Raw genomic sequence first — 25239 nt, forward strand, 5'->3', positions numbered from 1 at the left:
TCACGCAGGCTGGCGTGAGGTCTGGAACAAGACAAGGAAATTAGAATTTAGAAAAACGGACGTAGCTGGTGGAATACTTAACTTTAATCCATAAATGATGAACGTCGCTCTTGACGGTACATGATTCACAATATCAATAGTAACTGAATATGGCGCCTTGCTAGGTCGGAGCAAATGACGTAGCTGAAGGCTATACTAAACTATCGTCTCGGGAAATGAGAGCGTATTTTGTCAGTGAATCATCGGTTGTACAACTGGGGCGAGTGCTAGGAAGTCTCTCTAGACCTGCCGTGTGGCGGTGCACGGTCTGCAATCACTGATAGTGGCGACATGCGGGTCCGACGTATACTACAGGACCGCGGCTGATTTAAAGGCTACCACCTAGCAAGTGTGGTGTCTGGCGGTGACACCACATCAGCAGTACGAGAGTTGGATGTGATGGCCTGGGAAATCTACTTTTGAACTAGGCTAAAATCAAAAAATGGAAAATCCAGGATGCAATGTAACACTATTAAGAGAAGGAAAGTTTGCTTCTCACCATATAGTGTAGATGGTGAATCGCAGATAGGCACAACTAGGCTATTAGGATAATTTACATCCAGTGAAGGCTGAAGTATGAGTGGTGGTGTACTGCTGTAAAGATTAAGTATCTGAACAAATACATTTGCCTCAAATGCCAAGGCTCTATGAGAGGAAACATTTGACATGGAAAGAATGGCAAGTTTGTTAGTAGGTTTGATGTGGATGGAAGTGTCAAGATTATCTTCAGTGAGGATGATATAAACATCAAGGAAAATGGCATGAGGACTATGTTAAATTTAACTGGGAGAAAGTACGTAGACGGGTTTTAACAGGTCAGCCTCACTATGAGTCGATATGGCAAAGAGGAGTCCGCCTGGTAGAATTTTGCACAGAGCACAACTTAATCATAGCTAACACTTGATTTCAGAATCATGAAAGGAGGTTGTATACAGGGAAGAATCCTGGAGATACTAGAAGGTATCAGATAGATTATATTATGGTAAAACAGAGATGTAGGAACCAGGTTTTAAATTGTAAAACATTTCCAGGGGCAGATGTGGACTCTGACCACAATATATTGGTTATGAACTGTAGATTAAAACTGGAAAAAAAAAAAAAAAAAAAAAAAAAAAAAAAAAAAAAAAAACGGCAAAAAGGTGGGAATGTAAGGAGATGGGACCTGGATAAACTGAAAGAACCAGAGGTTGTACAGGGTTTCAGGGAGAGCATAAGGGAACAATTTATTACAGGAATGGGGGAAAGAAATACAGTACAAGAAGAATGGGTAGCTTTCAGGGATGAAGTAGTGAAGGCAGCAGAGGATCAAGTAGGTAAAAAGACAAGGGCTAGTAGAAATCCTTGGGTAACAGAAGAAATATTGAATTTAATTGATGAAAGTAGAAAATATAAAAATGCAGTAAATGAAGCAGGGAAAAAGGAATACAAACGTCTCAAAAATGACATCGACAGGAAGTGCAAAATGGCTAAGCAGGGATGGCTAGAGGACAAATGTCAGGCTTATCTCACTAGGGCTAAGATAGATACTGCCTACAGGAAAATTAAAGAGACCTTTGGAGATAAAATAACCACTTGTATGAACATCAAGAGCTCAGATGGAAACCCAGTTCTAAGCATAGAAGGGAAAGCAGGAAGGTGGAAGGAGTATATAGAGGGTCTATACAAGGGCGATGTACTTGAGGACAATATTATGGAAACGGAAGAGGATGTAGATGAAGATGAAATGGGAGATATGATATTGCGTGAAGAGTTCGACAGAGCACTGAAAGACCTGAGCCGAAACAAGGACCCCAGAGTAGACAACATTCCACTGTAACTACTGATGGCCTTGGGAGAGCCAGTCCTGACAAAACTCTACCATCTGGTGAGCAAGATGTATGAAACAGGCGAAATACCCTCAGACTTCAAGAAGAATATAATAATTCCAATCCCAAAGAAAGCAGGTGTTGACAGATGTGAAAATTACCGAACTATCAGTTTAATAAGTCACAGCTGCAAAATACTAACACGAATTCCTTACAGACTAATGGAAAAACTAGTAGAAGCCGACCTCGGGGAAGATCAGTTTGGATTCCGTAGAAATACTGGAACACGTGAGGCAATACTGACCCTACGTCTTATCTTAGAAGCTAGATTAAGGAAGGGCAAACCTACGTTTCCAGCATTTGTAGACTTAGAGAAAGCTTTCAATAATGTTGACTGGAATACTCTCTTTCAAATTCTAAAGGTGGCAGAGGTAAAATACAGGGAGCGAAGGGCTATTTACAATTTGTACAGAAACCAGATGGGAGTTACAAGAGTTGAGTGACATGAAAAGGAAGCAGTGGTTGGGATGGAGGGATACAGGGTTGTAGCCTCTCCCCAATGTTATTCAATCTGTATATTGAGCAAGCAGTAAAGGAAACAAAAGAAAAATTGGGAGTAGGTATTAAAAACCATGGATAAGAAATAAAAACTTTGAGGTTTGCCGATGACATTGTAATTCTGTCAGAGACAGCAAAGGACTTGGAAGAGCAGTTGAACGGAATGGACAGTGTCTTGAAAGGAGTATATAAGATGAACATCAACAAAAGGAAAACGAGGATAATGGAATGTAGTCGAATGAAGTCGGGTGATGCTGAGGGAATTAGATTAGGAATTGAGACACTTAAAGTAGTAAAGGAGTTTTGCTATTTGGGGAGCAAAATAACTGATGATGGTCGAAGTAGAGAGGATATAAAATGTAGACGCAATGGCAAGGAAAGCGTTTCTGAAGAAGAGAAATTTATTAACATCGAGTATAGATTTAAGTGTCAGGAAGTCATTTCTGAAAGTATTTGTATGGAGTACAGCCATGTTTGGAAGTGAAACATGGACGATAAATAGTTTGGACAAGATGAGAATAGAAGCTTTCAAAATGTGGTGCTACAGAAGAATGCTGAAGATTAGATGGGTAAATCACATAACTAATGAGGAAGTATTGAATAGAATTGGGGAGAAAAGAAGTTTGTGGCACAACTTGACCAGAAGAAGGGATCGGTTGGTAGGACATGTTCTGAGGCATCAAGGGATCACCAATTTAGTATTGGAGGGCAGCGTGGAGGGTAAAAATCATAGAGGGAGACCAAGAGATGAATACACTAGTAGAGGGAGACCAAGAGATGAATACACTAAGCAGATTCAGAAGGATGTAGGTTGCAGTAGGTACTGGGAGATGAAGCAGCTTGCACAGGATAGGGTAGCACGGAGAGCTGCATCAAACCAGTCTCAGGACTGAAGACGACGACGACGACATGGCAAAGATGTCATCAATGTATCTAAATCAAACCAGGGACTGAAGGCTAATGGATCCCAGGAAAGCTTCCTCCAAGTGACTCATGGAAAGGTTGGTGTAGGAAGTAGCCATCCCGGTTCCCATGGCCACACTGCTGATCAGCTTGTATGTCTACCCCTCAAAGGTGCAGTAATTATTGGTAAGTATAAAGTTGATGAAGGTGCATAAGAAAGATGTCATAGGTTTGGAATCAGGTGGGCACTGACTGAGGAAATGTTTAGCAGCAGACAGACTATGTATATTAGTGGTGATGGTATAAAAGGAGCAAGGTGTGTAGTGGGAGTAGGACAGGCACATATTTCCGACAATCTAGGAAATGGTTGGTATCTTTAATACAACAGGGAAGTCTTTGTGCTATGTTTTGCAGACATTGACCAACTAAGGCAGGTATAAGTTTGGTAGGTGCTTTGAAGCCGGCAACTACAGAATAGCCAGGATGGTTGGGTTTGTGGATCTTAGGAAGAAGGTAAAATGTGGGAGTGCATGGTTTGGGTGTGGTAAGAAGTTCTATGGATTGAGGCGTAAGCCCTTGTGATGGGCCCGAGGTATTTAGGAGACACTGCAGGTCAGTTTGAATCACAGGGATGTGATACTGATGGCAGATGCTTTATGTGGAGGTGTCAGACTGCTGGAATAGACCTTCACTAACATACTCCTGTAAGTCAAGCACCACAGTAGTAGATACTTTGTATGCTAGGAGGATAATGATGTGGTCATCAGCTTTCAGGGAACATAGGGCCTGGAGATCTGCAGAGGACGGGTTACGGCCATGTTGTGGGGACCTGAGGAAAGGTTGTGAAGCAATGCTGGATGTGAGGAATTCTTTATAAATTTGTATGGGATAATTCTGAGGTAGTGGTGGTGGATCAAGTTGGAACCATGGTCGGAACTGTTCAAGGCAGTGTTCAGTGTCAGGTTTGCTGCTTGAATGGTTTTGGGACTGGGTTGCAAAGTGATATTTGCAGTTGACACTAAGTGTAAAAGAAAGTAGGTTCCTCACCAAAGCAGCATGGTTTAGGGCTGAAAGTGATAACCTTAGATAATACATATAATTTATAACTCACCGATGGGAGGGGGGTTGGTAGAGAGAGGTTAAGAACACTGTGCACTGTACTGGTCTGGGAGACAACGGTGAAGGCTGTGGGATGTTGAGGAGGCTGGCCAAGCTCAGTTTGGAGAAGAGGAGTGGTGGTTGATGGTGTGCCTGTCTATAAAGCTGCAGCGAGACAAGAAGGGAAACATTACTGTTGAGGAACTTTAAGAGAAGATGAGATAGCTTTTTGAGGTTAAGTCTGGCAAGTTGTTGCAGTCTGAAGTTGGCTTGGCAGATGATACACTCCAAGAAAACATGAGGGGCAGATAACTGCAAGATTTTGTAGAAGGCGAGAAGTCTAGTGGAATGGAAACTGGCAAATGAGGCAAAATGGTCACAGTTTAGTCGGGTATGTGCTGTATTTGAAACTGTTACAGAAGGTGGTGTACAGTAGGATTACATCCAGAAATAGGAACTTTCAGTTAGGCGTTTGGGTGTAACTCCAAGGGACAGGCAGGTTTCCAGAAACAGAATTTGGGATCTTAATTTCGGCAGTGCAGAGGCATGTATTTGAAAATAACAGATGTAATATTTGATGGAATTCACCATGGCAAGAGATGACAGTTTGGAGTGCTAGAAATGGTGGGAGTGGCATAAACGAGAGGCAGAGGGTGGAAAAAGATAGACAAACGGAAGAAAAGTAGGGGAAAAAATTCGGAAAATCAGAAAATTTTGCACGACAATTGTGAGAACGGGCAATGGTTAACAAAAGGCTTGAGTAGACAAGAACTTCTCACCACAAGAGTGGTCTATACGATCTGAAAAAATTATATGGGAGGTAGTAGGAGGGGGGGGGGGGGGGGGGGCAAGGGGATGGGGGGAGGGAAATAGCCAAAGTCGTGAAAGGAGACAAAATTTTAAAAACTGGTCAGACAGAAAGAGGAAGTCACAGGAGATCATGTAAACTACTTTGCCTGGAAAACAAAGTAATGTAGGAAATGGTAGTAAAAGTCAATCAGAGTGGTTTGGTGAAAAACAAACACACAAAAATATGAAACAAGTGCGTAAACAGAGTAAGTGGAGGATAGGAAAGAAAACAGCAGTCAAATTTTAATATAAATCAACGAAAGATGATCGGGAGAATGCCCTGCAGTGTAGTGGAACTGTAGGCAAATTCATAAATAACAGTGGAATTCATATAAGCAAATTCGTAAAAAACAATGTGCACGAAAACCGGTACTAGAAAAGATGTAGAGGCAAAGAGTTGACAAATCCGGGTGGCACAGGTAAATAAACGATTGGAATACTAGCATAAAATGTAGAAAACAGACAATAGCTTGAACAAGACAGATAACAACAAAGACTGAAAAGAGGACTACATAAGAAGGAATGATGGCTACAAGGGCTAATATAAAAATGAAAATAGTCGATTAGTGACAATGTATGTAAATGATCCAAAAGCAGTCAGCTCCTGGTTTGGTTTACATACATTGATGACATCTTTGCCATATGGACTCACGTTGAGAATGACCTGTTAAAAATTCCTGGAATCTCTTAATACCTTCTCCCAATTAAATTTCACATGATCCTTCTGAATTCCATGCCATTTTCCCTGATGTTTACCTCATCCTCACCGAAGGCTAGCTACACACTTCCATCCACATCAAACCTACTAACTAACAACAGTACTAATATATATTGACAGTTGCCATCCTTTCCATGTCAAACATTCCCTCCCAAACAGCAATGGCATTTGTTGCAAATGTATTTGTTCAGATGCAGACTCTTTACAGCAGTACACCACCACTCTCACTTCAGCTTTTGCTGGACATAATTATCCCAATAGCCTAGCTCAAAAGCAGTTCTGCTAATTCCTCCAAAAAAACAACTTCAGAACACATCTCTAGTCACCCAGTACTACCCTTGTCTTTAACATATTAATCAGCTACTCCGACAAGCCCATGACTTCCTGAAATCCTGCCCTGAAATGAGATCCATTCTCTCTGATATTTTGTCCACTACACCTAATATAGTGTTTCGTCACCCTTCCAATTTCCGCAATATCCTTGTCAGGCCCTATGCTCCTTCTGCACCTGTCTCCCTACCCTATGGCTCCTATCCCTGTGACCATCCCTGCTGCAAGATTTGCCCTATGCTCCCTCCCACAACCACCTATATTAACCCTGTAACAGACAAAACATTACTACCAAAGAGAGAGCCACTTGTGAACGACACATTTTCCAACCTTTTACAAGCATTGCTACCACCTAGTTATCAGTCAAGACTAATGGGCATAGAGGGTTTATAAAGGCAACACAAAATATCCTGTTGCGGAGCAAGCTGTACAATTTTATCACATGCACCATCTGGATTCTTCCCCCAGAGACCAGTTTCTCAGAACGCCACAGGTGGGAACTAGCACTACAACATGTCCTTGGTTCTCACTATCCACCTAGGCTTAATTTATGTTAATTCCTTCCATCTCAGCATCTCTTCACAGTAACTACTACTTTCTTCATTCAATTTTAGTTACTTACATCTTTCATTTTCTGACTTTTCCATTTTTCGCCGTCCCCCTCCCAGCTCTGTTATATGCAATGCAATTAGTTTTTCACTCTTCACGATGTTGTAGTAATAACCTCTGTCTTGCATATTACCTTATCGTCTAACTTTGGCTCTCAGGTATTCAATTCTCATCCAGTTCAGTCCCTAACATTCAACGTTCCCTTCTCACTCTGTCCAGTAATTCTCCCCTGATCCGGGATTATGGGTGACTTTCCTGAACAGTGCCCCTTCCCCTAAACGTCTCTAGTCCTTTCCCTTCACTTCTCTCCATTCTCCTTCAACTCTTCTGCCAGTAGGAGGAGTCACTGGCTCTGAAAGCTTGTAAAAATTAAAGCGTTTTGTGTGTTCCCCTGCTGCCACTTGGCGAGTAGCCATTTCATCTATTAATTTACTTTAACATAAATAATTGACTATTTTCATTGTTATAAACAGGGAATTTTATTCAACAATTCTGTTGTAACAAAGGAGATCTTCATTATGTTCAGTTCTGATAAATAACTTAGTCTATATCCCTCGAGTGTTTCAATGGACTGTATACCACAAAAGTTATTTTCTTTTTACTGTAGTGGATTAAAATGCAACAACTAGTGCAATCAATTTCTCATCACTTCATTCAGCAACCAAAAAGTTTGAAAATGTATTTGTCCCCACTGAAATGCTAATTTAGGTAATTTTGCAGCAAAAATAACCTTAACATTTACTACAGCTATGGAGTGATATAGACGGGGCCTGATAAGTTTTTGTTGGTTGTGACACAGTAATCCAGCAATTACTCACAATGGTTGCATTGTCAGAATGTTCTCCACCAAGTAATATGGTAATGTGAAACACGGATACTTAATGAGCCACTTCAGAGATGGCTGACATGTTCCCACACCTGAATGAATCATCATCCTGCTCTGGGTTTCAAACACGAGTGCTTAATCAAAATATACACATCTGACAGAGTATAAAAACATTAGGAAGTGTGGAGGCAGTTGGGGCATATACCAGTCAACCCTCACAGCCCTCAGGATTTCTGCAGAAAGTACTAGTGGATTGCTGAATCATAACTCTCAGGCACACCTTAACACAATGGTGTTAACGGTGGAAGAGACTGGAAAAATATAAAAATCCTTTCTTTTTATTTTAAAAAAAAAAAAAAAGTTTTATTACTGGACTGCAAATAATTGTCACAAAATTCATAGAAGTGTCTTATGCTACTCACTGTGTTGGCCCTATATATGGAGAGCATGGATTTGACAGTAGCTATTGTCCTGGAATTGGATTGTATACGAAATTTTCGTAATTGAGGACAACGGCCCACACACCGAATTAGTCTCTCAGTCTGAGAGAAATGCTCAGTCAGCAAGAGACAGAATAACCTTAGTTGAGTGCACAGGACTTCTTTTCTACATGCTTTTCTTCTAATTATGTTCACCCAGAAATAGTAATTAATCAAAGGAACCAAAAGTAGACGAAGGCAGTGCTAGTTAAAAGTTACTGAAAGTAAAAACTGTCACTACATTGAACATAAACTCACTCTTTTGCTAAGAATGGACTGTTTGTTCTGATTACATTAGTTAGTCATAGACAAACAATTAAACAATAGAAAGTCCAATTTGGAATATCACCAATTATGGAAAGGATAGATTGCAACTCACTGTAAAGATGACATGCTGAGTTGAAGACAGACATAATGAAAAGACAGTTACACACTAAGCTTCTGGTCAATGCCTTCTTCAGAAAAGAAATTGCGTGTACACACACACACACACACACACACACACACACACACACACACACACACACACACAGCACCAGCTAGTGCGATCATGTGTGTGTGTGTGGTGTATCTGCTTCTGTGAATCCTTTTCGTTTTTAAGAATGCTTTGGATGAGAGCTTAATGTGTAAGAGTCTCTTTGTTGAGCCTGTCTGCAATTCAATGTATAATGTATACAATCAAACAATTCTTGTTTTGGTCAATGGAATAGGAAAATATAACCTTTGCGTCACCAGTGGTTTCTCATATAAATATATATTTTTTTCTACTTGTCTTCTATAGGTGAAAGGTTCCCTTCCTGCCCCCCCCCCCCCCTCCCCCTCCACACTTTACTGTGATTGCATTCCAGCTTCTATCTTATTCTATCTTAAAATTTCTAATAACAAGCTCAGTTCTAAACAGTTAATTATGGAGTCAGCTATAACGTTTATTGGAAGTTTAACATTTTTTTAGAGGGAGGTCCAGCAACAGATTAATATAACTAAGGCTTAAAAAGAACCTAGTGGTTCCCAGCAGTGACCCAGTGATTTTCTGGAAGGTAAAAGGAGTTGGTGCAGGTTGGATGGATGGTAGTGCATGAACGCCTGTGTGTGTGTGTGTGTGTGTGTGTGTGTGTGTGTGTGTGTGTGTGTGTGTGTTGTAAACAGGTGAGTGGGTGGATAGGTGCGAGAATGGGAGCAGGCATGCGCAAGCGTGCAAAGTCTACTTTCCTCTTATGCATTCATTATCCTGTTAACTAATGACTTATTAAAAATGCAGGAAGGCAGAATGGACTTTTCAATGAAAAATTAATATAAAGAAAGCTTATAATTTTGGAGGACTTAACAGCCATTCTAGATAAACAATTCTGTATTTGGTGGAACGTGGTATACTACAAAAACACACATACTTACTTCAATGGATTCTTCATCTTCAATGCAGAATAATTTTCGTAACTTTGCATCAGCTTCCAAGCAAGAACTGACTAATTCATGACACGAGTTTAATTTATCAATACATGTTATACATATCTGTAGTGGAAGTTTATCATCTTCTCTGACCTATCGGATGAGAAACTGTTATGAGAAATAGTACAATGTGTCAATCTACCATGTTAAAAATATTCTTAGAACATGAAGACATAAGGCATCCACATATTCCTCTTTGTTCCAGTAATTATATTCAGGTATTTAATGCTGACTGTATGTTCTTACAATTAAATATCACAACCAAATTAATGAAATATTAGTATTAAGGGCAAGTTCCACTTAATGACAAATTCTCTTTGAAAGATACCTGGATATCTTTGAGCTTCCATTTCACAGCTTTATTTTTAGTTAATTTTGATACACCTGCTCTGATTACTAGGTGATATGAACATTTTACAGGCAAATCAATTTACTTCAGAACTGTATTGAAACACAGTGTCACAAAAGAAGTGTAAATTGTTTGTTTACATATCATCTAAATACACAATGCTCTTCTGATATTGGTTGAACTAGCACATGGCTCATCCAAAGTATGTGAGGTAATACAGCACACTTGTTTTGTGGCTGCCAGTTCCATATCTTTGTTCAGTAGAAACTTGCCTTGCACATTATACACACCACAGACTTCATCACAAAGGGACATACAATATTGTATTCATTGCAACATACAACACCAAGTCCAACTAACAGAAAGGAGAGACATTTTGGTTCACACAGGCCCTTTTGTTTGTGGCAAATTACTTTTTTTTAAGACATTTTTATTAAATGGTATTCATGTGCCCAGAGATTTTAGCTGTCTTTTATTGTTACGTGTGCAGTAAAGTAGCAACTGGCTTGTATATTCCAAAACAATTAACACTAATTTTAGCAATGTGCACAATCACTGCCAGAAAGTATCATACACTGTTATGTATGAAACTCCTTGTGAATGCCTACACCACCATAAAAATTGTGCATGGAGTGTACCACACGAGTTTACACACAATGTCCCATGAAATCAAAATGATAATTCACAAAGTCTCATTATGTTCATTTGCCACATCCCAAAACATGATACCTTCATATGCTAGATCTATTACAAATGGTGACCGCTATCGTATTACTACTGGACAATATTGACGAAATACAAGGGACCACTGGATAGGTGACCCTACTCTTGCTTGTGGCACAAAAGTCCAGATTTTTTGTCACGAAGATCAGCTCTGAGATAAATGTTTTCATTTTCCATATAGCACCTTCACCTTGCACAGTTTTCTGTAGGACGATGATAAAAAAAACTAATATACTATGATGATGACGTCCACTGTGCAGTCATGGACTGGTCAAACGAGAGGGAGGCCACACGGTACACAGATCATCACAGAAACAGTAATGTTAAAGTACAAAAATTCCCTTTATGTTCAAAGCAATGAGTTGTAGAGTTAGATAAAAGCATATTGCTAACAGTATGTTTTGTTAGTTTTGTAATATAACAAACAGATTTGTATCAAAAGGATAAAACTAACAGAGACAACTGCTGACCAATATTTACCATCAGGAGGTCAAATTAAGGATGACATGGGCCCACAAGGTACAGGGCAGACAAAACATGCGAGGGGGAGGCATCAAACAAAGCAAGGGTAGTTTGATTTACTTTTTAGAACTCTCAATATACATGTCAAAAATTTTATCTCCTGAACGCAATTCTGCCTCAAAAATTTATAACAAATATCTTTGTATAATGAAAACAATCATAATGTAACTGGATACACATTAAAGCTACCCGCCAAGCAGCAGCAGCAGCAGCAGCAGCAGCAGCAGCAGAACAAACACATAAAAGGTTATAATAAGGCAAGCTATCAGAGCCAGTGGCTTCTTCTCCAGGCAAAAGGGTTTGAAGGGGGAGGAAGAGGGATGAAGGAAAAGGACTGGAGAGGTCTACGAAAAGGGGTTGATTTTGGAAGAGTCATCAGAACTGCAGGTCAGGGGAGACTTATTGGAAGGGATGAGAAAAAAATACTGATTGTTGGGGACTGCACCAGATGAGATTTGAAAACCTGAGAGCTTAAAGGTGGAAGACACGGTAATATGAAAGACGGAGATTACTGCTAAAACATTGTGTACGAGTTATGAAGAGTGAAAAGCTAAATGCATTTTATGTGACAGAGGCGGAAGAGGGATGGTGAAAGATAGACAGGTAAAAAAAAATGAAAGACGTACAAAACTAAAACAGAGCGAAGGAAGTAGTAGTTACTGTCACGATGGTGCTGAGATACAAGAAATTAATGTAAATTAAGGCCAGGTGGGTGGCAAGAACCAGTTCACAAGAACTAGTTCGTGTTTCAAATCTTGTCCAGTGCAGTCCCTAACAATCAGTCTTTCCGTCTCATCCTGTCTGCTATGTCTCCCCTGACCCCTGGTTCAGAAGACTGCTCTGAAATCTATCCCTTTTCCTACACCTCTCCAGTCCTTTTCCTTCACCTGTCTTCGTTCCACTTCAATCCTTCTGCATGAAAAAGCAACTGGCTCTGAAAGCTTGCCTAATTATAACCTCCTTTTGTGTGTGTTTTCTGCCACCACTTTGTATAATGGAACATTCTTTACATTGCAGATGGCTTCACACATACTTTGAAAAGAGATCCAGCACAATTTCTTTCAACTAAGTAATGGAAAAAAACTTTTTGTGTGATGAGAATTTACTGCTTTATAAAAATGCAAAGAAAGACTAAAAGTAATATTCTGCAAGAAGACAGTTGGCCTTGTCTAGCAGTCTTTTTTGTTGTGCCTGCCTGTGATTCAACATCTCCATTCTTTGGTGGGTAGCAATATGCACATTCAGCAACTTCTGTGTTTCCTTTTTCTTCATTTACATTGCCTTCTCCTATTCACTTCAAGCATTTGTTAGTTAAGTGTTGGGATTCAATTCACATGTGATTGTCATATGTGCACCAGCATAGGCAGTGCCTGAGTAAGACTTGTGCGAAATCTCGAAGATGTTAATGCCACAATAAAAAAAAAATTCTGGACACAAGCTACCCACCTACCCACTATAGAGACAAGGTGCACACGCCGAGAGAGAAAAAGAGAGAGAGAGAGAGAGAGAGAGAGAGAGAGAAACTGCAGGTTCAATAGTTGCAGTACGAAATTCTCCACTGCTCAATATGTCCTTTTTGCAATGAGAGATGTTTTTAAACAATTGTATTAAGCAGTATACTGCAAATATTCCAAACATCATATTTTTTATCACCTAATTCATCACGCAATTCATATTTCCAGAACAATCTGCTCTTCACAAGCTAGCACTGAGGGGTTATCATCATCCAATGTATTATGTATCTCAGATAGTATTAGAAATCAGCTTTGCTTGCCGTGCAAATACTGATTACTCGTCACAATTCCATATACCCATAGGTGTGTTGATCAAGTGACTGACAGTCAGATATGGAATTTCAAGGTGTGACTTAGCCAATGTAGTTTCTTCATTCTTACGTATTCAAAATGAAGCATTAAAATAACTATTAAACGGTTCTTCGCATATTACTACAGGAACGAAACAGGTAGTTAGAGGCCACAAACAAAAGTTTGAACTTCGCAAAGAAAAATCAAACACATATGTCTACAAGAACAAAACGAAACACGACAATTTCTATGCATTCGAAACTTCCTTTAAAGCTGACAAAAATGCAAAGACACTACATGTTAAAAATAAGTCAAATCTACACAACTCTAGGCTTAATTAGACTTAAAAACCATAGCGATCAACATAACATCAGTCAAATAAGTGACTAAACAAAATTGTACTGAAGCCAGATGGCAAGCAGGCCAAAAAGCATGGGATTAGTAATGAAGTTATGATGGAAGGATACTTAAAACTAACAAATTTGAACAATGGGAGATTGGTGGTCTTATAAACAAATTTCAGTGATGTGGAAAGATTACAACATACAGATAAACTGATGGGGGGAAAAAATGGCAACACCGAAAAGATATGACACAAACAAAAGTAGGCAGGTATGTTTTTACATCTCAATGATACGTCTATTCAAACATCACACCAGTCACATAATACTGGCACTTGTAGTCCCACTACGACGATGCAAATCAGGTTTGCTTTAAATACACACTGTAACGGCCCTAACAGTTTTGTCGTGGTTAGTTGACATTAGTCAAGAATGCCTTTAAGGTGACAAACACACTACTAAAAACAACTCACAAAGTTTGAACGAGGTTGTGGGATAGGGCTATGAGAAGCTAGACGTTCCTTCGGCAATATTGCAGTAAGACTTGGCAGGAATGTGCCCAATGTGCACGACTGCTGACAGCGGTGGTCACAAGACTGCATGGTCACAAGATGATTGGGGTTACGGATGGCGAGAAGACTGCTCCAAATGGCCACATGGCATTACTGAGAGGGAAGACCATTGTGTCTGGCGTACGGCTATGGCAGCAGCAACTTGAGCAGCAGTTGGCACCACAGTGAACTCTTACAAATTTGTTATTTAAAGGCCAGACGCTCTGTAGTGTGCATTCCACAGCCCCCAAACCACTGCTATTTGCGACTTCCGTGGCGTCAAGTGAGAGTACACTGGAGGGCAGGTTGAAGGTCTGTTGTGTTTTCTAATGAGAGCTGGTTCAGCCTCAGTGCCAGAGATGGCCACGCATCGCTTAAGAGAAGGCCAGTCGAGTGCCTGCAACCATATTTCTGCGTGCTATTCGCAGGACCTACACCTGGAGCTATGTGGTGCTATTTCTTATGATAGCAGAAGCACTCTCCACGTTATCTCTGTATGGCCTGACTACAAATTTGTACATTAATCTGGTGATTCGACCTGTTGTACTGTCATTTGTGAACAGCATTCGAGGTGGGTCACCCATGTATCACTGTTGTAACCCAAAATTCTCTACAGAGTGTCAACTTTTGCCTCGATCTCTCCGATCACCAGATCTGTCTCTAACGAAGCACATCGTCAGACAAAACCTCCAGCATCGTCCCCGTACTGAGCGACCAAGTGCAACAGGCGTGGAACTCCATACTACACAATACGTGCACGTTTGTGTGCTTGTACTTGACATTCTGGCATTTACACCGTTATTACTGTACAAACATTTCGCATTTGCAATGGCTTATCTCACGCTCACATTAACTTTTGTGTGTCAATGACAAAGCCAACTAATTCTCTGTATGTTGCTGTACTACTGCTTGGAAAAACCTGAAAATGAGAATCTGCACGCTTGAAATTCCTAGTTCTTGGAAAGGAAGAAGAAATTGTGTATATGAATGCTTTAATTAAAGCATACACAGATGTTTAATAACCACTTAAGTCTAGTAAAGTGGATAACATTAAAAGAAGACAAAAAACTAAGTTTTTTGAGAAGTGAAGACAGTTATATGGTTACAAAAAAAGTAAATGGCAGAAAAAGAACTATAAGAATAATATTAGGAGCCACGAAGTATCTGTCCATGTTATGTTACTGTCTGTAAGCATCAGAAGTATAAAAATAATTAGATAACTGGAACAACAGAGAAGATAATGAGTCGCAGGCAAACACAATGAAAGGACTGCCATAAATTTAGCTTTCATTTACAAGACCTATTTGTGAAGTAGAAAACACACTCAGTCAATGCTTACACACACAAACGCACGCACGCACGCACACGCACACACACAACCACTGTCACATGTTGCTGAAGCCAGACTGCAACTGTGCCTTATGGGAGAAGCATTCTGAAATGGATGATGGAGGACAGGGTGAGACTGGAGCAGTAGGAGAGGGGTCGGGGGGGGGGGGGGGGAAGTAGCAGGGTAGGGGTGGGAGGAGAGACAATGCTGGCTGTGGGAGCATACATAGATGTGGTGGGGACCAGGTAGGGCTGCCAGTGCAGTAGTGACGTTTGTGTGAGAGGAAGAGGAGAAGGAGAAGGAGAAGGAGGAGGAGGAGGAGGAGGAGGAGGAGAAGGAGGAGGAGGAGGAGGAGGAGGAAAAAATATTGTGGGTGTATTGGTGGGTCAGAATGCTGTGTCCTGGTGGAGTGGAAGCAGGGAAGGGGTTATTTTGCTGAAGGATAAAACTAGCGCAGTGTGAAGCCCAGGGTTACAGGAATGTAGGATATATTGCAGGAAGAGTTCCGACCTGCATGGTTTAGAAATTCTGGTATTGGATGGTGCCAGCTGCGAAGCACTCATGGAAGTGAAGCATGTTGTACTGGACATCATGTTCAGCAACTAGGTGGGCCAGCTGTCTTTTGGCCACAGTTTGTCGGTGGTCTTGCATGCATACAGACACCTTCTTATCTACCATCCCTACATGGAAAGTGACACAATGGTTGCAGCTTAGTTTGTATATCAGATGCCTGGTTTCACAGCCAGCCTTGCCTATGATGAGGTAGAAAATGCCTGAGATATGACTGGAGTAGATGGCAGTGGGGGCTCTTATGGAAGACACGTTGCCTCTCTAGGTCTATTCTAGGGATATAAGCGATGAGTCATGAGGTTGGCCGCAAGTTTGAGGTAAGAATGAAAAAGAATATTGCATATGTTTGGTGAGTAATTGAATGCCATCATAGGAGGGGTGGGAAGGATATTCCTCATTTCATGGCAGTATTAGAGGTGGTCAAAACACAGTCACAGAATGAGATTTAGTTATTCTAGTCCTGGGTAGTACTGAGTCACAAGGGGAGCGTTCTTTTGTAGCCAAACAGTGCGTAACTGGGATGAGCTTGGTGAATGAAGAGAAAAAGCATGGAAGACCTGTTTCTGTATTAAGTTAGGGTAGTAATTTCAATCTGTGAAGATCTCAGTGAGACCTTTGGATGTGACTAGGCTGTACTTCTTGGTGTGGAAAGGGTGGCAGCTGTCGTATGAACGTATTGCTGATGGTTAGTACGTATGGTACGGACAGAGGTACTGACATGGCCATCTTTGAGGTGGAGGTCAACATCTAAGAAGGTGGCTTACTGGGTTGAGTACGACCAGCTGAGCAAATGGGGGAGAAGCTGTTGAGGTTCTGAAGGAATGTGGGTACGGTTCCCTCACCCTTGATCCAGATCGCAAAGATGTAACCAATGAATCTGAACCAAGTGAGGGGTTAGTGGTTAGGAAGGAGTCCTCTAGACGGCCCATAGGTATAGGATGGTGTCATGCACGTGGCCACAGCTGTACCACAGATTTGCTTGTAGGTGATGCCTTGAAAGGAAAAGTAATTGTGGGAAAGGATACAGTTGGAAGGAGGCCTCCTGGCCAAAAGCTTAAATGTATAGCAGTCTCTTCATTGTGCCTGTCTGTAAGTCGAAGTCTTCTCTATCCATCTTTTCGTAATATTGTCAAAAACTGAAAACAGAACTTCATACATGCATGCCTCTAAACATTGCTTTCAGAATAATGCCAACCATAACGTAATGAAGTTAACATACTGAGGTGTCTCAAAGGAACACATCAAGCACCTCGTTTCAACTAAAGATTCAATGTCGAGGCAATACCAGATCATCAGTTAATGGATTAGACAGTGGGGGAATACTTTATTATGAAATAATGTAGCTTGTCGAGTTTATTGAGTATACCACTAATTTGAAAGTATGGTTGACACTGTCAAGACACACTGCTCAAAGGATATGTTTGACTTGGAATGATTGACACCTGTGAAACTGCCGTTACTGGTGTTCCACTTAGGTATAATTTTTCCAATGTTTATTGCTTAAAATACTACCACTGACCCAAGAGTCTGTGATAATTCTTCTGTATTAACAATATTACTCAATTTCTGTATCTGTCTTTTCTTTTCTCAATCTGTTCTTCAACAGGGGAACTTCTGGTAGTACATTATTCTTTGCTCTGATATCATTTCACCAAGAGCAAAGTCATTTAAGTTTTATGTGGTGTATTGCAATAACTGTTAATGTTTTACATAGCCTGAGAGTATTTTAACTCCATTAAGTATTATCTTTTTAACTCCATTAACCAACTGTCACACTGATTTTCACAGCAAGTGACTGAATTGTGACATTGTTTTCATTCTCTCCCTCTTTCTTTTTAACTTACGAATCTGCATAGAGAACTGAACCAGACAATCTTCGTGCAACTGTGTGAACAATGTTTTAGATTTTCATTTATAAGACTTTGAAGGAGGGGAGGGGAATTTTTTAAATATATTTATTGCCCATTTTGTCAAGTTAGTTATAGCAAAAATATTTTCCAAGATGTGACAGCAAATATGATAATTTACTACTGTTTTGAATATAATAAGCATCTGTCAAATTCAATACAGATTTTTTGGAATACACACATCTCTCAGTATGAACTGAAGCTTTCTTCCTAATGTCTCGTTCTCCTATGTGACTATTTCTACTGCCTATTAATATTCCATTACCACCCCCCACCCCAATAAATATTTCATTGATGACAGAACACTCAGTATAAATCCTAACAATTCACCCTTATATTGGGAGACAACACCACATTTAAAGCTAGAGAAGGATGCTGACAATATGGTGATAACATTTACAGCCTATTTAGATGCCTCTTGCGAACGAAATACCACATCTGCATGGATACTCTGCACAATACATTTATGTGCCTGCAGAGGGCACCATCTACGTGTTTTAACAGTGAGATAAAGATCTCTTTTCGCTCCTTCTTATTACTTAATTCATCATAACAACAAACATTAACATTACTTATATAGCTACATGATACATATGTCCATTTACAACAACATCACTGCCACTGTCAGATACACAGTCTGCTACCGTTAAATACAGACATTAATAGTAAATATATACAAATCTGTAAAAGTATAATAAGCATAGTACATGTTTAAAGTTGTACCTTATAGAATGAAAGTACACTCCTGGAAATGGAAAAAAGAACACATTGACACCGGTGTGTCAGACCCACCATACTTGCTCCGGACACTGCGAGAGGGCTGTACAAGCAATGATCACATGCACGGCACAGCGGACACACCAGGGACCGCGGTGTTGACCGTCGAATGGCGCTAGCTGCGCAGCATTCGTGCACCGCCGCTGTCAGTGTCAGCCAGTTTGCCGTGGCATACGGAGCTCCATCGCTGTCTTTAACACTGGTAGCATGCCGCGACAGCGTGGGCGTGAACCGGATGTGCAGTTGACGGACTTTGAGCGAGGGCGTATAGTGGGCATGCGGGAGGCCAGGTGGACGTACCGCCGAATTGCTCAACACGTGGGGCGTGAGGTCTCCACAGTACATCGATGTTGTCGCCAGTGGTCGGCGGAAGGTGCACGTGCCCGTCGACCTGGGACCGGACCGCAGCGACACACAGATGCACGCCAAGACCGTAGGATCCTACACAGTGCCGTAGGGGACCGCACCGCCACTTCCCAGCAAATTAGGGACACTGTTGCTCCTGGGGTATCGGCGAGGACCATTCGCAACAGTGTCCATGAAGCTGGGCTACGGTCCCGCACACCGTTAGGCCGTCTTCCGCTCACGCCCCAACATCGTGCAGCCCACCTCCAGTGGTGTCGCGACAGGCGTGAATGGAGGGACGAATGGAGACGTGTCGTCTTCAGCGATGAGAGTCGCTTCTGCCTTGGTGCCAATGATGGTCGTATGCGTGTTTGGCGCCGTGCAGGTGAGCGCCACAATCAGGACTGCATACGACCGAGGCACACAGGGCCAACACCCGGCATCATGGTGTGGGGAGCGATCTCTTACACTGGCCGTACACCTCTGGTGATCGTCGAGGGGACACTGAATAGTGCACGGTACATCCAAACCGTCATCGAACCCATCGTTCTACCATTCCTAGACCGGCAAGGGAACTTGCTGTTCCAACAGGACAATGCACGTCCGCATGTATCCCGTACCATCCAACGTGCTCTAGAAGGTGTAAGTCAACTACCCTGGCCAGCAAGATCTCCAGATCTGTCCCCCATTGAGCATGTTTGGGACTGGATGAAGCGTCGTCTCACGCGGTCTGCACGTCCAGCACGAACGCTGGTCCAACTGAGGCGCCAGGTGGAAATGGCATGGCAAGCCGTTCCACAGGACTACATCCAGAATCTCTACGATCGTCTCCATGGGAGAATAGCAGCCTGCATTGCTGCGAAAGGTGGATATACACTGTACTAGTGCCGACATTGTGCATGCTCTGTTGCCTGTGTCTATGTGCCTGTGGTTCTGTCAGTGTGATCATGTGATGTATCTGACCCCAGGAATGTGTCAATAAAGTTTCCCCTTCCTGGGACAATGAATTCACGGTGTTCTTACTTCAATTTCCAGGAGTGTATATACAGCAATGGAAATTAGACTATTTAGTAACTAAATTGACAGAGTAACTGAAATAAAGTAACTGTTGAATAAAACATGACCAAAAACCTTTTTGGCTGTGAAAAATTATGAAGACAATAGTTTAATGTAATAGGATAGATAAAAATCTACTCATCGGGCAGAGGCACGAGTTAACACACACAAAATAATGTTTTATGTATGCAAGATTCTGCAGCTGGTGGCTCCTTTTTCCAGCAGAAGGGTTGAAGGGGAAGAAGCAGGAAAGACAATCTTTTCTTTCTCATCCTGTGTGACAAGTCTCCCTTGACCTGGGTTCTGTGTGACTTTCCGAACACTACTCATTTTTCTACACCTCTCCAGTCATTTTCCTTCACCTTCAAACCCTCTGCTGGAAGAAAGACCCACTGGCTCCAAAAGCTTGCATATGTAAAACCTCTCTCTATATGTATGTCTCCTGCCGCTGCTTGGTGAGTAGATTTTTTTATATATACAGTTACATTACACAATCAAAAATGGATTATTTTTGGAGACACTAGTTTGATAGATTTGTAACCACAAGAAGAAAGCGCCACAGAACAAGATGTAGACGTATACGCAGAATATGACATCACTCCATGCAGTAATGGGGAAAATTTAATATTTATTCCACAAATGCAAGAAACATTTGAGGTACTAAGTTCATGATGTATGGTGCAACAGTTTACGGAAAACTAAAAGGTGAAAGCGACTAAATTAGAAAATAATTGCCAGAAAGTGTAAATTCCAAGAAGTAAAAACAGTGGAGAGCTGTTAGGGATACACAGGAAATGATCAGATACAGTGAACATTCAGAACATTTGCATTTTAAGTGCAGGCACTTATAGTTGTTTATTATTTGTAATTCTGACAAACATTTTTTCCTGAACACAGAGTACCTAGAATTGTTGGCACTATCTTTGGTTGAGGGGTTCATGGTGTGGGTTCCTGCAGTCATGTCCTAGTTCATGAACCACAGCAACGTATGAGTGGCCAAGTAAGTGGTCCCGACAGTCGGGATACACGTTACTTTGGAATACGGCTGGGCATCTCGGACATATTCTGAGTCGTGGTCACCTTTGTGCTCATACGGCAAAGACTACCAAATCCACCGGTTAGTCCCTCAGCCGTTAGAGGTAAAACCCAATGGGACTCAAGGCAAGTAAGGCTAGCAACCTGCTTCCCAGGTACTTTAAATATGATGCTGGCAACAATCAGAGCAAAGTGCCTCGGACCTTTGGAGGTGACAGAGTCCCACCTCTAACTGACAAATCAGGGACTCCTAAGGTACGACTTGGCAAACAAATGGTAATGAGATGGGGAGCTATTAATACCAATGGGGGCTACTCTGGGAAGAAGGTAGAGCTAGCAGAGGCTGCAAGTAAGATGGGGCTGGACGTTTTAGCTGTTGGTGACATTCGGGTAACGGGTGAGAAAGAAGAGGAACTGGGAGAATACAAGGCCTACCTGTCAGGAGTCAAAGCAGGAATAGCACAATGGGGTGTAGAGCTTTACATCAGCAAAGAAATGGAACCCACCGTATTTGCAGTAAGGTGTGTAAACAAACAACTGATGTGGATAGATTTGACAGTGTCTAGCAAGAAAATTAGGATTGTGTCAGTATATTCGCATTGTGAAGGGACAGATCAAGATAAGATGGATAGTTTTTATGAGGCACTCAGTGATGTAGTTGTTAGAGTAAAGGACAAGGACAGTGTTCTGCTCATGGGTGATTTTAATGCCAGGATTGGAAATCGAACAGAAGGGTATGAAAAGGTAATGGGTAAATTTGGAGAGGATATGGAGGCCAACAGGAACGGGAAACAACTCTTGGATTTCTGTGTCAGTATGGACTTAGTAATCACAAACTCCTTTTTTTTTTTTTTTTTTAAACATAAGAACATTCACCAGTATACTTGTGAAGGCAGGGGAACTAGATCTGTCATTGACTATATAACAACAGATCAGGAATTCAGGAAGGCTCTGAGGGACAAACGTGTATTCAGGGGATTCTTTGATGACACTGATCATTATTTAATCCTGCAGTGAAATTGTGAGGCCGAAAGTGCAGGAGGTCAGGTCCATATGTAGGAGGATAAGGTCCATATGTAGGAGGATAAGAGTGGAGAAACTTCAGGATAAGGAAATCAGGCACAAGTACATAACGGTGATCTAAGAAAGGTACCACTTAGTTGAATGTAGTCAATTACAGTCATTGGCAAAGGAATGGAGAAGGTACAGGGAAACAGTACTAGAAGTGGCTAAAGAATGTCTTGGAACAGTAGTGTGTAAAAGTACGATGAAGCAAACAGCTTGGTGGAATGACACAGTCAAGGAAGGCAGCCTGTAAAAGGAAAAAGGTGTATCAAAAATGGCTACATACTAGAACTCAGGTACACAGAGAAAGTTATGTTGAAGAAAGAAACAAAGCCAAACAGATAATTGCAGCATCCAAGAAGAAATCTTGGGAAGACTTTGGAAACAGGTTGGAGACATTGGGTCAAGCTGCTGGAAAACCATTCTGGAGTGTAATTAGCAGTCTTCGAAAGGGAGGTAAGAAGGAAATGACAAGTATTTTGGACAGCTCAGGAAAACTGTTGGTGAATCCTGTGGATGCCTTGGGCAGATGGAGGGAATATTTTGAAGAGTTGCTCAATGTAGGTGAAAATACAACCAGCAATGTTTCAGATTTTGAGATAGAATGGGATAGGAATGATGATGGAAATAGCATCACATTAGAGGCAGTGGACAAAATGTCAGTCGATTGCAGTGCAATAAAGCAGCTGGGGTGGATGAAATTAAGTCGGAATTAATCAAATACAGTGGAATGTCAGGTCTTAAATGGCTACACAGGATAATTGAAATGGCCTGGGAGTCAGGACAGGTTCCATCAGACTGGACAAAAGCAGTAATCACACCAATCTTTAAACATGGAAACAGAAAAGATTGTAACAACTACAGAGGTATCTCTTCAATCAGCGTTGTGGGTAAAATCTTCTCAGGTATTGTTGAAAGGAAAGTGTGAGTATTAGCTGACGACCAATTGGATGAAAATCAGTGTGGGTTTAGGCCTCTTAGAGGTTGTCAGGACCAGATCTTTAGCTTACGGCAAATAATGGAGAAGTGTTATGTGTGGAACAGGGAATTGTATCTATGCTTTATAGATCTAGAAAAGGCATATGACCAGGTTCCTAGGAGGAAGTTATTGTCTGTTCTACGAGATTACGGAATAGGAGGCAAACTTTTGCAAGCAATTAAATGTCTTTACATGGATAGTCAGGCAGCAGTTAGAGTTGACGGTAAATTGAGTTCATGGTTCAGAGTAGTTTTAGGGGTAAGACAAGGCTGCAACCTGTCTCCACTATTGTTCATAGTATTTATGGATCATATGTTGAAAACAATAGACTGGCTGGGTGAGATTAAGATATGTGAACACAAAATAAGCAGTCTTGCGTATGCGGATGACTTAGTTGTGATAGCAGATTCGATTGAAAGTTTGCAAAGTAATATTTCAGAGCTAGATCAGAAATGTAATGACTATGGTATGAAAATTAGCATCTCCAAAACGAAAGTAATGTCAGTAGGAAAGAAATATAACTGATTGAGTGCCAAATAGGAGGAACAAAGTTAAAACAGGTGGACGGTTTCAAGTGCATAGGATGCATATTCTCACAGGATGGCAACATAGTGAAAGAACTGGAAGCGAGGTTTAGCAAAGCTAATGCAGTGAGCACTCAACTATGATCCACTCTCTTCTGCAAGAAGGAAGTCAGTACCAAGACTAACTTACCTGTGCACAGCTCAATCTTTCGACCAACTTTGTTGTATGGGAGCGAAAGCTGGGTAGATTCAGGTTACCTTATCAACAAGGTTGAGGTTATGGATATGAAAGTAGCTAGGATGATTGCAGGTACTAGTAGATGGGAACAATGGCAGGAGGGTGTCCACAATGAGGAAATGAAAGAAAAACTGGGAATGAACTCTATAGATGTTGCAGTCAGGGCGAACAAGCTTAGATGGTGAGGTCATGTTACACGCATGGGAGAAGCAAGGTTACCCAAGAGACTCATGGGTTCAGCAGTAGAGGATAGGAGGAGTCGGGGCAGACCAAGGAGAAAGTACCTGGATTTGGTTAAGAATGATTTTGAAGTAACAGGTTTAACATCAGAAGCAGCACCAATGTTAGCACTGAACAGGGGATCGTGGAGGAATTTTATAAGGGGGGCTATGCTCCAGACTGAACTGTAACCAGTATAATGATGATGATGATGATGATGATGATGATGATCTTTGGTTGAATGGTACCTCCATTTGCATTAAAAAATTTTTTTACACACAGGCAGTACAAGCCCTTAGGCCATTGTCGAGTGTTCACAATTTAACAACATTAGCCAAGTAGTGCACTTCGAGCTGTCATTCAATAAAAGAAGGTAAGTTATTCCCGATGAGGTACATAGTTGATGTAACTGTGCCACGTGCTTTTTAACTATAGTAATCTTGAAACTTCCTGGCAGATTAAAACTGTGTGCTCGACCGAGACTCGAACTCGGGACCTTTGCCTTTCGCGGGCAAGTGCTCTACCAAAGTTTGGAAGGTAGGAGACGAGGTACTGGCAGAAGTAAAGCTGTGAGTACCGGGCGTGAGTCGTGCTTCGGTAGCTCAGTTGGTAGAGCACTTGCCCGCGAAAGGCAAAGGTCCCGAGTTCGAGTCTCGGTCGGGCACACAGTTTTAATCTGCCACGAAGTTTCATATCAGCGCACACTCCGCTGCAGAGTGAAAATCTCATTCTATAGTAATCTTGTCTTCTGCTGAACAGTACATTACTCCAGTTTGTTCAGACCACCTGTATTAAAAGTGCTTTAAAAACTGATTTAAATGCGGAGAATTGTGGCTAATAATCTTTATCTCAGCAAAATGCATTTTCAATCATGTAATTTGATTGGTGCCTCATCATCATCATCGTCATCATTATAGCAGCAGCAGCAGCAATCATCAATTATCATCTACATTTGCTTGTCTTCACATCTCTACATACTGTTAATAACAGTTACCAATCACAATGACAGAAAGTTTCACATCATTCTCAATGTTCCAAAGTTACATTGTTCTCTGAACTACTTAAAGCTTAAACATCTTTTTTCCCCTAGATGCTTCACCAGAATTTTTGTAAAATTTCTGTACACAACTGAACAAGAGTGTGAGATGCCTGTAGTTCTTTACATCCTTTCTATAATATTTCTTATACTTTGTGAATTAAATATGTTATAGCTAAGCCTAAAATAATTAGTATTATTTAAGCG

General features: G+C 41.2%; 1 protein-coding gene across 2 annotated transcripts in view; it reads right to left on the reverse strand.

Moving 5' to 3' along the window:
* Positions 1–25239, reverse strand: part of LOC126266633 (zinc finger protein 665-like) — a 156607-nt gene that overhangs the window by 16934 nt on the left and 114434 nt on the right. Inside the window, exon 7 of one of the 2 annotated variants that reach the window (XM_049970993.1) lies at positions 9607–9753. The exons of the other annotated variant lie outside the window; for it this stretch is intronic. Within the exon in view, the coding sequence (XP_049826950.1) occupies positions 9607–9753 (147 nt within the window). The remainder of the gene's footprint in view (positions 1–9606; positions 9754–25239) is intronic. 2 annotated transcript variants of the gene reach the window in all.

This window comes from Schistocerca gregaria, chromosome 4 (genome assembly GCF_023897955.1).
Source record: "Schistocerca gregaria isolate iqSchGreg1 chromosome 4, iqSchGreg1.2, whole genome shotgun sequence".
In the NCBI taxonomy this organism is placed as follows: domain Eukaryota; kingdom Metazoa; phylum Arthropoda; class Insecta; order Orthoptera; family Acrididae; genus Schistocerca; species Schistocerca gregaria.